General features: G+C 39.9%; 1 protein-coding gene across 14 annotated transcripts in view; it reads right to left on the reverse strand.

Moving 5' to 3' along the window:
* Positions 1–3,434: 3,434 nt before the first annotated feature.
* Positions 3,435–13,235, reverse strand: part of MEF2C (myocyte enhancer factor 2C) — a 143,999-nt gene continuing 134,198 nt past the window's right edge. For 12 of the 14 annotated variants that reach the window (XM_073344443.2, XM_073344439.1, XM_073344437.1 and 9 more), the window contains one exon: positions 3,435–8,127. In XM_073344443.2, the coding sequence (XP_073200544.1) occupies positions 7,806–8,127 (322 nt within the window). In that variant the 3' untranslated portion in view covers positions 3,435–7,805. The remainder of the gene's footprint in view (positions 8,128–13,235) is intronic. The other 2 variants (XM_073344452.1, XM_073344451.1) reach the window with 1 other exon arrangement.

Genomic DNA, 13,235 nt, shown 5'->3' on the forward strand with positions numbered 1-13,235 from the left:
GCTTGGGACATGCTTCCTCAGCTAGGGGAAGTATGTAACCCACACACCTTCTGGGTGTGGTGTTCTGTCTCCTCTAGTGACACCAAGACCACTTAGAGAGTTAAATGAATCTGCTCTATAGGCTGTTGGCTTTTAGCTCATGTGGTAGAGGCTCATGCTTTAATCTCCAGAGGTCCTAGGTTCGATCCCGCCCGTCGACGACTGGGGTCTGTCAGCGTTACAATTAGAAATGCCATCTTCTGGAGGAGACGTTGTGATGATCTGGGGGAATCTAAGTACAACTTATGCATTCCAGTTTGATTTTATGAACTGTTTAATTCTTGTGTCTAGGGTCCTACCAAATACACAGTCCATTTTTGTCAATTTCATGGTCCTAGGATTTTAAAAATAGTAAATTTCATGATTTCAGTTATTTAAATCTAAATTTCATGGTGGTGTAATTGTAGGGGTCCCAACACAAAAAAGAGTTGGTGGGGGATTTGTAGGGTAGGGGTGGGGCATTGGGGGAAGGGGTGGAGTGGGGGCAGGGAGCACCCCCAGGCAGATTAGAAACTCGCGCGTATGCGGGGGGTGGTGCCTGCAGGCAGGGGCAGCCCACAGAACCGCCAGGCTCCCCCGTACCTAGGAGCCAGAGAGATGTGCCAGTTGCTTCTGGGAGCTGACCAAGGTAAGTGCCGCCTGGCTGGAGCCCACACACCAAACTCCCTCCCACACCCCAAGCCCCTGCCCCAGCCCTGATCTCCCTCCCACACCCAAACTCCCTCCCAGAACCTGCACCCCAACCCCTGCCCCAGGCTCAGCCCAGAGTCTGCTCCCACACTCAGAACCTCTCGTCTCCACCCCTGCCCCAGCCCGGTGAAAGTGAGTGAGGTTGTGAGAGAGTGAGCAAGGGAGGGAGAGGGAATGGAGTGAATGGGGGCAGGGCTTTGGAGAAGGAGCAGGACAGGGGCATGGCCTCGGGTAAGGGGCAGGGCAAGGGTGGGGCCATGCCTGGCTGTTTGTGGAAGCACAGCCTCCCCCAGCCTATGGTACCCATGCTCATTGGGCTCAGGCCTTGGGGCTGTTTAATTGCAGTGTAGACATCCACGCTCGGGCTGCAGCCCAGCTCCGGAACCCTCCCATCTGGCAGGGTCCTAGAGCCAATGCTCCAGCCCAAGTCCAGTCTACACTGCAATTAAACAGGCCGTGAGCCAAGCCATGTGAGACCAAGTCAACTGGAACAGGCCAGCTGAGGGCGTCTAACTGCAGTGTAGACATACCCTAAAAGCACACAGGTCTAGCATGATTGGACCCAGACACTGTGGTCTGGTGAGCGTTAAGCAGGGAGAGTTTTGTGACAGATGTAAAACCAAGCTCCTGGGAACTTAAATAACTTGTGGTCATTAGCGATTCAATAACCCTTGCAAGAAAAAGTTCATTAGTCCTGGTCTAACTCCAGTGTAATTACATTGTAACTACCTTATTCACCTTGCAACATCGATCAGCTAGAGTCATCTTCATCATTTCCTGCCTTACAATATTATGTACAGCTCTATGCACTGTTAAACAGCTGCCATGTTCATCCCTACAGGTAAATTTTTGTGACTTCCACTGTGCTTCTTGGAGAGCCAATGGGACTAGAACTTTAGGACTAGGCTAATTTCTTTTTTGTAGCATGCTTTAAGATTCTTAAGGATGAAAAACAAGATGTAAATGCAAAACATTGCCAGGAATGGTACAGAGATTATTTTCTGCAGTTTATATGAACTTGATACGATTTAACTTTTCTAGGTATGTATTGTGAGGCAAATAGTGCTAGCCAGAACTGCACTTAGATGCTGTGATGATGGGTGCTACTGAAAAAACCTGAGTGATGAGTGCTTCGATGTTAAAGGTGAGAGGTTTAGTTATTCCGTACACTTTACTTCGGAGTTGTAATGCAAAGGCACGGTTCCACTGCGAATTTAAGATGAGGGGGCTTAGTAAGAGGAGTAAAGTGATTTTTCTAATTCCTTCTCAAGATGCAGATTTTATAATCTTATTTTTTTAATCCCTGAAAGTTAAAGCAAGTGAATCAGAGTTTTTGTACTCTTGGGGTGAAAAAAAAAAGAGAAATCTGTTTTTTAACTAACAGCCTTCTTTCTTCTCTATCCATTGATAATATTTCACTACCAATCAAATGTATAGGAAGCTGACAACAGGAGAAAGAGGTCATAAATCTGACCTCTCTGTCCAAAGATCACAAAAATATTACACATACCGTTACATGCCCAGAGGAAATGTGCAGAAGTCTAGTTAGCCCTGCAGGTAAAGTAGTGCTTTAGTTGAGCATGATACAACACAAATAATGCCCTTGAACTTTAGCATCTAATGGTTTATGTTGGGGCCAAACTCACCAACACTAGAAACATTTCTGTTAATAAAGCAATTGTGTCACTTAATGCATGGGCAGCCCCAGAATTCTTCACACGGGCTTGCTGCTGCTCTTAGCCTGGCTGGCTCCCCGGTGCAGCTCCTGGAGGCAGTCACTGAGCAAGTCCTACACACTGTGTGTGAGAGTGTGGGGGCAGCTGACTAAATGTAATGGGAATTAACGGCATGGCTGTTTTCTTTCACCAATATATTTAGAATCTAGGTCTTCTAATGTTATTTTTGAAATTGTCACGTTCACCAAGCACCTTAAACTATTAATAATTTGTCTGTCTCTAACACTAAAGTATGTCTTGCTGAAAGAAACTGAGGTTTCTACTCACAGGCTCCAAAATCATAAGTGTACTGCGAAAAGGGGCCCGCAGCAATAAATAAGTTACTCTTCCTTTTGCCTGCCACAACTGTTAAAAGAATGTCACCCAAGCAATATGTTAAGCAAAAAAAAAAAAAAGTGCACTTCATGTTGAGGATAGTCTTGTAGTTAAAACACTTGGCTAGCACTCAAGAGACCTGAGTGATTTGATCTTGGGCAAGTCATTTTGGGGGCCAAATTCAGATAAGCTTATACACACTAAATAGCACCAACTCCATGAGTGGTTCTATTGAAATCAAAAGGACCAATTCAGAGTAAGGAACTATACCCAGTGGGTGAAATCCAGGTCATGCTGACTTCAATGGCACAGGATTTCACCCCAAATGAGTACAGGTATCAGAGTCTGGTTTGTAAGCTCTCTCTGCTTCAGATTCCTGTCTGTAAAGGCGGGGATGATAATTTCCCTGCCTCACAGGGATGCTGTGAAGATAAATTCATTAACATTCGTGAGGCCCCAAGATACTGTGGTGAAGAGGCCCCTATAAGCATATACATTTGTAATTAACATTTTACCCCATTTAGGAATCAGATATAGAAAACACTGACAACAGTTGCAATTGTTTGTTGCAGTGTTATTTTTAAAAGTGCTACAATGGCATATAATTAAACAACAAAACATGTAATCAATAAAAAATGCACCACAGACACTGTATCACTAAGAAAGCCAGTAACTTTACTGATTTGTCTGCAAAATACAAATTATACCTTATTTCCAGCAGGAGAAACTTGTGAAATTTTCCCATTTTTGTTCACTACAGACAGCTGAATTAAGTCCCTTGAGATACACAGATGTGGTTTAACTTAGTTATAACATCTTGTCATCTAGTGGCGACAAAGTCCAGCTTATGCCGCTGTGAGCCTCTATTTTAATACTTGTTGCAAATGCTTGTATATGCCCCCCATTTACAAGCTTACTTTTTAATTACCATTGTTTAATGGAAACAACTCCCCAGAAAAAGAAGAAGAAGAAGCAGGAAACAAAAAGGATACAACAAACCATCTGAAGCAATCCAAGTATAATGCCTAAGGTAACTCAGGTTTTACATTATTTATTCCACAAAGGACACAGGTACTGCATTTTTTATTTGTCATTGAACTGACCTCTTTGAATCAAACTGAGGTATGGATCAGTCTGAGGTATGAGCAGGGAAGGGAAAATGCAACACCTGATTACAAAAATAATCAAATGGAGAATTTTGAGCAGACGGTGTGGCTCAAAGCTTGGATTGCTCCACATCTTTGGTTAAAATATATTAACAAAAGCCTTTGATTACATCTACAGTCTGAAGCATTCTAACAGACACCAATGTTCCATCAGTCCTTCAAGAGCTCTGTAGTGGCAGGAAATTAATGCCATATAAGTGACGACATCACAGCAGATGGCATAAACAGGAACAGATGAAGTATGCCATGTTTAGGCAACAGCCTTTATTGAGGTTTCAAGTGGCTTTTAAAAAATTACAAAGCATTTACTTTCTAAGAGAAGAAGAGGAAAAAGAAAACAAAATAGCATTGGTACGTCTATAGTTAAAAGATGGGTATATAGGATAATACATACAATACAAAAGGATTGACATTCTTGAAAACAGTATATTGAGTTGTTTTATTCTTACTTTAGCTTTACCTGAAAAAGATCTGAGAACAACAAATATTTTTATATTATTCATTAAAAAACATTAAATTCCACTTTTGGGAAAAATATAAGCCATTTTGTTATAAAACACAACTTGTGAAAAACAGTGAAATGATAAAAGCTCCATTGTGAAAGGCAACAATGCATACAATATACAGATTGTGCAACTGTGTATATCATATCATTGTTGCCAGCAATTGGGCTAACTGAAAACACCTTTTTAGAGAAGGATTAGTTTAGATACAACAATATTTGAAGATGTACTAAATGCCACTTAAGGTATTTGAACTTGCAATTAAGAATGTTGCCTAAAACATTATATACCATGGATTAATGTAAAGTAAATGTTAATACTCTTTTAGGGCTCTGCCCCAAACTCCTTAAATACAAAGGAATCACACGATAAACCCAAATTACCTTTGCAAACACAATACATGGTAAGTTACAGATAAAGGAACAGGTAAAAGTAGACAGTTATAGTTTACAGAAAGTTACTTCACAATCAAAGTTGTGCTTCTTTTAATTAGATCAGTTTACAAATATGTATTATCCCCCACTATCTTGCCACTACACTTTCGTTGAGCTCAGTAGCAGGAACAAAAGGGACGACTGGCATCCGTATTCATGTGATTCGATTTGTGTTTGTTTGTATAAAACCATGGTTAGAATTACTAAAAATTGCCATGGCAATACCTTTCATGCTACTTTCTGCTAGTGACTTAAGGTAATGTATGTTATACCACTACTGTCTTAGAATCTCAAATTTCCTTTTTCTTGTGCTGCTGAGGCAAATTGTAAGATAAACTATTAATATGGCTATTCTTCATATTTCAATAGACTGACTCCCCTGCCCCCATTGACAAGTTACTACTAACAATACTGATAAACCTAAGTTTTTTTAAATGGCAAGGTACATTTGTGATATATTTGCATATTTTAGACACATTAAACTTTAAAAATCTCAGACTGAGAATATGAGAATAGATTCATTTTAAGGTGAGGAAATGTATTTTGAAAAAGAGTTTTGTGTTTTAAAAAACTGATTATGGGCACTAGTCTCACTTTTTGTTATGCACACATATCTTTACTCTGATCCCACAGATTGCTCTATGAGATAGGATGGATGCAACAGCAACATGTTGTTCTGCTTAGAGAGCATGCAAAATACGTAGCAATGCACTAGCCTTTGCATGACCAAGTGTGCACTTGTAGTCAGGTTGCATATAAAGGAAGAGCCCAAGTCATAATGCACAATGTACACTATACACCATTTGCTACCACAGAGAGGTAGACTTTATCAATGAGCGGTGCACAGCAACTGCATGTACAGATGGGAAATAGAGGGTATGTTTCCCGTAACATAACCTCTCCATGTTGATACTTAGACAGCTATTGCAGCTCGATTCCTTACTGTGTCAATGCATCTAAGTGGGAGACAGAATTACTCTTGAAAAGAAGAAACATTATCAGTTGTATGATGGCACTAAAATCTTAAAGGGGAATTGCGCAAAAAAAAAAAAAAGCCAACAAATCCCACCCAACATAAATGCTGAACTAAAAATCCTGTATTCCACCATTTTCCTGTAATAGTACATGAGGGACAAAGAGGTACTAAAATGAATGGGGTATTCTTTCTAAGTGATTTTAATTAAAGAAAAAAATATATGATAGTAGAAAATGGTGGATGCCCTATGCAAAACCTGTTTGGGTGAAATACACAGGAGACATTGTTCAACAACATTCCCTCTGTGCGACAATGTGTGAGAATTATGGTGACCTGTTGGCTAAGTATTGGTTGTACAAGATAAATCTGCTTTTGAATGCTTCTTTTATCGACCACCCAAATCTCTCTAAGATTGCTAAAACTCTATAACTTGTGTTTCTGTGCTAACTCCTCACTTTTGACTCCTTTCTCCACTACTTGTGGAGCTCTTCACCTGCACTCAGTTATCTGGCAGCCTAAAAAGATGCACATCCAATTCTAGCAGACAGAATATCAGCTTCATTTAATTTATGAGAAAGGGCCAAGTTATGCCACTTTGTCATTTAATTGTGGAAAACTACAAGATATGCAGGACATAAGTAATATCAGGGCCCTGAACTTGTTACAATGCACAAAACAGCATGAAAGAACTAATCAGTATATACAATGGATCTCAGTTCACCCAATGGTTTGTAAATGTTGTATTAAAATGATTTAGGGGTGTTACATCTTGGGTAAATTCTAACCTTTTACAGATTAGTTTTTTGACAGCTGACTTTGAATCTGTAAAATGTATGCAGAGTAAAAGAAAACCAAAAGAAAATAGTTACTTAAATGTGCAACTGCACAAATATAATCCCCCCACTATTAAGATAACAAAAACTTTTGCTATTACCATAATTATTATATATATTAGAAAGCTATACACAAGCATGTTAATTTCACAGATTTTTTTTAAAAGATTCTTAATATTTTATATAATTAGAAATACACATTTCAAAAACAAAACTTCTGCAAAGAGAAAACAGTTATCTTGGTTAGCAAAGCATGGAGTTCTTCATGGCTTAGGGTAGTGCTTTCTATACAAAAAGTCCTCTGTTTTCTTCAGGACTGTTTAAAATATTAGCGAAGCTATCAAGGAAAAAAACACACATTTTGGCTTAAGGAAACTACAAAAAGCCACAAATGCTTTGCAAACTTTGTCTTACTTTTTAATATGAAAATAAGCAAAATGTAATGTACATATTTTTCTATTTTTTATTTAATACGTAATGCAGACCCAGAATTTTAAAAATTAAATATGTTAGCCCTCAAACGAACATTTTTACAAGTATGGTCCTCTTTTACATGTCTTTGATCCTTTTAACTGAGTGCCATACTCCAATGATATGCCTGCATGTTTGTGAGCATTTTAGGTATGGTAGGTGACCCAGACTCTTTCTAACATTTATTCATGGCCACCCATTGCTGGGTCTGTCAAAACATCTGTACATTTTCTATATGTTGCATAACACCTGCTTTCTCTCTCAGTAAAGTCTGCCACTTTCTGGCAAATGTTTCCTTTTTTCTATTTACATGTAAATAACGTTGAACCTGCAACATGACACTATCTATTGTAACATACATTTTGCAAGGGAGCACAACAGTGAAAAGAAGTTAGCCTTAAAATCTATTTTGTACAAGTGTTCTGTTGTACAACTCAAGTGCTAAGCTTATCTCAGCATTTCTGTTTATCCTTATACTGTATCACTGAGGCAATTTAAAAGTACTTTTACAAAACAGAGTACCTGACTTTTTTTTTTTCCACACACGGCACATATAATGCATATCGACCCCGCCCCCCCCACCCCCATTAAGGTATAGCACACACACACTGCAAGAAAAAAACCTAATAGGTAATAACGCTATCATGTTGCCCATCCTTCAGAGAGCCGCATGCGCTTGACAGAGGGGCTTTCCCTTTCGTCCGGCGAAGGTCTGGTGAGTCCAATGGGGGAGTGGAATTCGTTCCGATGATCCTCTCGGTCGCTTCCATCATATGAGCTGCTACAGCTGCTCAAGCTGTCAACAGGAGATCTCCCCGCCTCGTGGCGCGTGTGCTGTGGGTATCTCGAGGGGGTGGTGGTGCGGTCTCTAGGAGGAGAAACAGGTTCTGACTTGATGCTGAGGCTTTGAGTAGAAGGCAGGGAGAGATTTGTACTCTGAGATACATGAGGGCTAGTGCAAGCTCTGTGGGAGGAAAGGAAACCCAGTTACAGGCTGAGGAGGCACGGAGCCCCCAGAAACGTGCAAACACTTGCCCAAAACGTCTGTTTAAAGACTCCTATGGATAACTGTGCATGCCAGGAATGTGAGGAATATTCTCTAAGAAATACTAAGACCCAGTGAAAGGCAAGGGAGGCATCACAACAGACATGACCCTCTTGAATGGCTCTATGGTATACCCTATAAAGAAATTCTATATTTTTGTAAGTGCTATGATACATTTTGGATGCTGAGACGTTGCACTATTGAAGCCACTAGAGTTTTCTTTATAACTGATGAATATTAGAACATAAGGATGGCATTACTGGGTCACACCAATGGTCCACTAGCCAAGTGTCCTGTCTTATGGCAGTGGCCAGTGCCAGACGCTTCAGAGGGAATTAACAGAACAGGGCAATTATCGAGTGATCCATCTCGTCATCCAGTCCCAGTGTCTGGCAGACAAAGGTTTAGGGATACCCAGAGCATGGGGTTGCATCTCTGCCCATCTTGGCTAATCACCATTGATGGACCTATCCTCCATGGATTTAGCTAATTCTTTTTTGAACCCAATTATATTCTGGCCTTCACAACATCCCATTAACAAGTTCCACAGATTCACTGTGCATTGTGTGAAGAAGTACTTCTTTATGTTTGTTTTAAACCTGTTGCCTATTAATTTCATTGGATGTTCCCTAGTTCTTGTTATATGAAGGGGTAAATAACACTTTCCCCTTCACTTTCTCCACACCAGTCAGGATTTTATAGATGTCCATCATGTCCCCCCTTAGTCGTCTCTCTTCTAAGATGCACAGTCCCAGTTTTTTTAATCTCTTCTCAGGTGGAAGCTAATTTTTGGTGCTCATCTCTGTACTTTTCCCAGTGATAATACATCTTTTTTGAGATGGGTCGACCAGAACTGCATGCAGTATTGAAGGTGTGGGAATGAAATGGATTTATATAGAGGCATTACAATATTTTCTGTCTTATTATCTATCCCTGTCTTAATGGTTCCTATTCGGTTCGCTTTTAGGACTGCTGCTGCACATGGAGCAGACGTTTTCAGAGAGCTCTCCATGATGACTCCAAGATCTCTTTCTGAGTGCTAACAGCTAATTCCAACGCCATCATTTTGCATGTATAGTTAGGATTATGTTTTCCAACGTGCATTTCTTTTGCATTCATCAACACTGAATTTCATCTGCCATTTTGTTGCCCACTCACTGTTTTGTGTGATCTCTTTGTAACTCTTCGCAGTCAGCTTTGGACTTAACTGTCTTGAGTAGTTTTGTATCATCTGCAAATTTTGCCACCTCACCGTACACCCCTTTTCCTATTAAGGAATATGTTGAACAGCACTGGACTCAGTACGGATCCTGGGGGGACCCCACTATTTACCTCTCTCCACTGTGAAAACTGACCAGTTATTCCTACCATTTGTTTCCTGTCTTAATCAGTTACTGATCCATATGCATCTGTGTATGCATGAACAAGTGGTGACAGGGGAAGCAAGGAGTTTCTGTTGAGATCAATCAGATTAGATCAGATGCACAGAAGCACTGTTTCAGAGTAGCAGCCATGTTAGTCTGTATCTGCAAAAAGAACTGGAGTACTTGTGGCACCTTAGAGACTAACAAATTTATTTGAGCATAAGCTTTCATGAGCTACAGCCCACTTCATCGGATGCATGTAGTGGAAAATACAGTGGGGAGATTCTATATACATAGAGAACATGAAACAATGGGTGTTACCATACACACTGTAACGAGAGTGATCAGGTAAGGTGAGCTATTACCAGCAGGAGAGAAAAAAAACCTTTTGTAGTGACAATCAAGGTCGGCCATTTCCAGCAGTTGACAAGAACATGTGAGGAACAGTGGGGGGCAGGAAATAAACATGGGAAATAGTTTTACTTTGTGTAATGACACATCCACTCCCAGTCTTTATTCAAGCCTAATGTAATGGTGTCCGGTTTGCAAATTAATTCCAATTCAGCGGTCTCTCATTGGAGTCTGTTTTTGAAGTTTTTTTGTTGAAGAATTGCAACTTTTAGGTCTGTAATTGAGCGACCAGATGATGGTCCTGTGATGGGCCTAATCACATCAGGCCCAACAAAGAAAATAACAGAACTAGCCGTCACCTTCAGCTCCCAACTAAAACCCGTCCAGCGCATCATCAAGGATCTACAACCTATCCTGAAGGACGACCCATCACTCTCACAGATCTTGGGAGACAGGCCAGTCCTTGCTTACAGACAGCCCCCCAACCTGAAGCAAATACTCACCAGCAACCACACACCACTAACCCAGGAACCTATCCTTGCAACAAAGCCCATTGCCAACTGTGTCCACATATCCATTCAGGGGACACCATCATAGGGCCTAATCACATCAGCCACACTATCAGAGGCTCGTTCACCTGCACATCTACCAATGTGATATATGCCATCATGTGCCAGCAATGCCCCTCTGCCATGTACATTGGCCAAACCGGACAGTCTCTACGTAAAAGAATAAATGGGCACAAATCAGACGTCAAGAATTATAACATTCAAAAACCAGTCGGAGAACACTTCAATCTCTCTGGTCACTCTATTACAGACCTAAAAGTTGCAATTCTTCAACAAAAAAAAACAAAAAAATTCTTCAAAAACAGACTCCAACGAGAGACCGCTGAATTGGAATTAATTTGCAAACTGGACACCATTACATTAAGCTTGAATAAAGACTGGGAGTGGATGTGTCATTACACAAAGTAAAACTATTTCCCATGTTTATTTCTTGCCCCCCACTGTTCCTCACACGTTCTTGTCAACTGCTGGAAATGGCCCACCTTGATTATCACCACAAAAGGTTTTTTTTCTCTCTTGCTGGTAATAGCTCACCTTACCTGATCACTCTCGTTACAGTGTGTATGGTAACACCCATGTTCTCTGTGTATATAGAATCTCCCCACTGTATTTTCCACTGCATGCATCCGATGAAGTGGGCTGTAGTTCACGAAAGTTTATGCTCAAATAAATTTGTTAGTCTCTAAGGTGCCACAAGTACTCCTTTTCTTTTAGAAGTATTGTTACCATCAGTCACACTGATGAGTAGCAATGTACAAGATAATGCAGACTGTGTAAGTTTTTGAACTTCAAAAATGAAAAGACTTCAAATTAGCTGAACCTTGAAAGGGATTAATATTGAAAAAATATCCTAGGCAGATTAGGATTTGACATATTAATCTATGCTACAGATTTAAGAATCCTAAATTCAAAATATTATTTGTGTCTTTTAATCAATAAGATACCAGAGACTTTTAGTTGAAATGTAATTGAAGATGTCAGGGGAATATATTGCTTTGCATGTGGGCACACCCAACTCAAACAAAGAGTGTTATAAATACCAACAAAAGCTATAGTTCTCACTATGCTATTGTTAAAAAAGGAAAGAAAGAAAATATGCTAAATGCTTATTCTAACTTGATTTTTTGTTTGCATATTTGTGTGCACAGGTTAGAGGCAGTGGGAAGCTGTAATGTGTGGGAGCGAGAGAAATAGGAAAAATGTTCATTATTCTAAAATAAGGGAGGAATGATACCACTTGCCTTTGAAGAATGTTTTGTACAAAAGCACCACCTACTGGCCAAAACTGAATTTCCTTTTTTTATTATACATATCTCAAACGTATCTTTCTTATTGTTATTATATTCTGAGGCATGGTTCCAGTTTAGAACCACGAATCAGGCTGAAGTTAGAGTCCCCAACAGATAATTTCATGGGTTTTAAGAGTGAGGGAATATTTGGAGGGATTTTACTTATGCAACATCTACTGTAACTCCAGTGACAGGCAAAACAGTATTCTGTCTCATTTTGGCAGATTTATACTTGAAACGATTTGGCTTCTCTCCTGAAATTATATCAAACGCTTTTATCACTAATTGTCACAATGTTTAATAATGGATGGCTATTGTTAGACAACAAAGACAGAACAAAGTGCTCCAACAACGATTACTTTAATCTATCCTGCATTCATTTAAAACAGTTTGTCAAAAATTGCTAAGCATACCCTGTACCCTCCCCCAAGCATATTGCAGGGCTCACTGATGCAAATGTTTTTAAAAGTGCAGTGAGGTGTACAATTCCTTCCCTCATGCACTCCCAAATACATTCTGAAGGCAAAGGGGGTGCTCTCTGTTGCATTTTGGAAGTATGTTTTAAATGTGTGGAGAAAACGGTTTGTTAATTTCAGATGTGGTCATTTCTACTTACTCAGTGAAATATTCTACTTTTGCCAAGACCTTCACAAAAAAAAAAACCCGTCAAGAAATAAAAATATACTCCTGATTTTTTTCATTTTCCTATGGATTTAATCTTGTATCCCCTTAGGAGAGGTTCGGGCTGTGCCTGGGATTGTAGGCTGGCAGTTCAATAAATATTTTAGACTAGGGGTGGCTGTGGATACAAAACTTGGCTCTGAATCTGAAATTCCTCAACATATGGGGTGTTAGGACCTGGAGATTTGGTTTGGGACTGCCTGTGATAGAGACCCTTGATATATTGCTCTCTAGAGATTGGGACTCTTTTAAAACACAGGAATATACTTCTTCAATCCAGGGTAAAGGCAAGTATATCAGTGAAATTTTCTCACATGATTAGATGAAACACACTGATCTGTATCTCTTTACATACATTGCACTATATTATATATTACAGTCTCCATAGGCAGCAAGTTTCGGAAAGACAGGTAGGATGAGGGCAACTCTTGAGAAATACAGCTGGCAGTATTGCCATCTAATGTGTGTTACTCTTGGTACAGAGGTTCAGGAACCAGTGTGAAAACGTGCCTCTTTAGTCTTCATTAGCCAAAATGTTGTGAGTCATAAGCGGATGTGATTCATTAGAAGTGAGGATAGCCCTCTATGCATGGGTCTACATAGCAAGTGTGAGTAAGACTTAGAATGCAAGGTGGGAGACTGCAACTATATGAAGGACTGATCTGATTTCTTCATTAGAAAAGGGTAGGACACAGGTGCTTTTCACTATTAAATCCAAATTCTGCATGGGGTAAATACCTGGTTTTGCCTTTACATGTTAATGAAGCGAATAT

Source organism: Lepidochelys kempii, chromosome 5 (assembly GCF_965140285.1).
Source record: "Lepidochelys kempii isolate rLepKem1 chromosome 5, rLepKem1.hap1, whole genome shotgun sequence".
Classification (NCBI taxonomy): Eukaryota; Metazoa; Chordata; order Testudines; family Cheloniidae; genus Lepidochelys; species Lepidochelys kempii.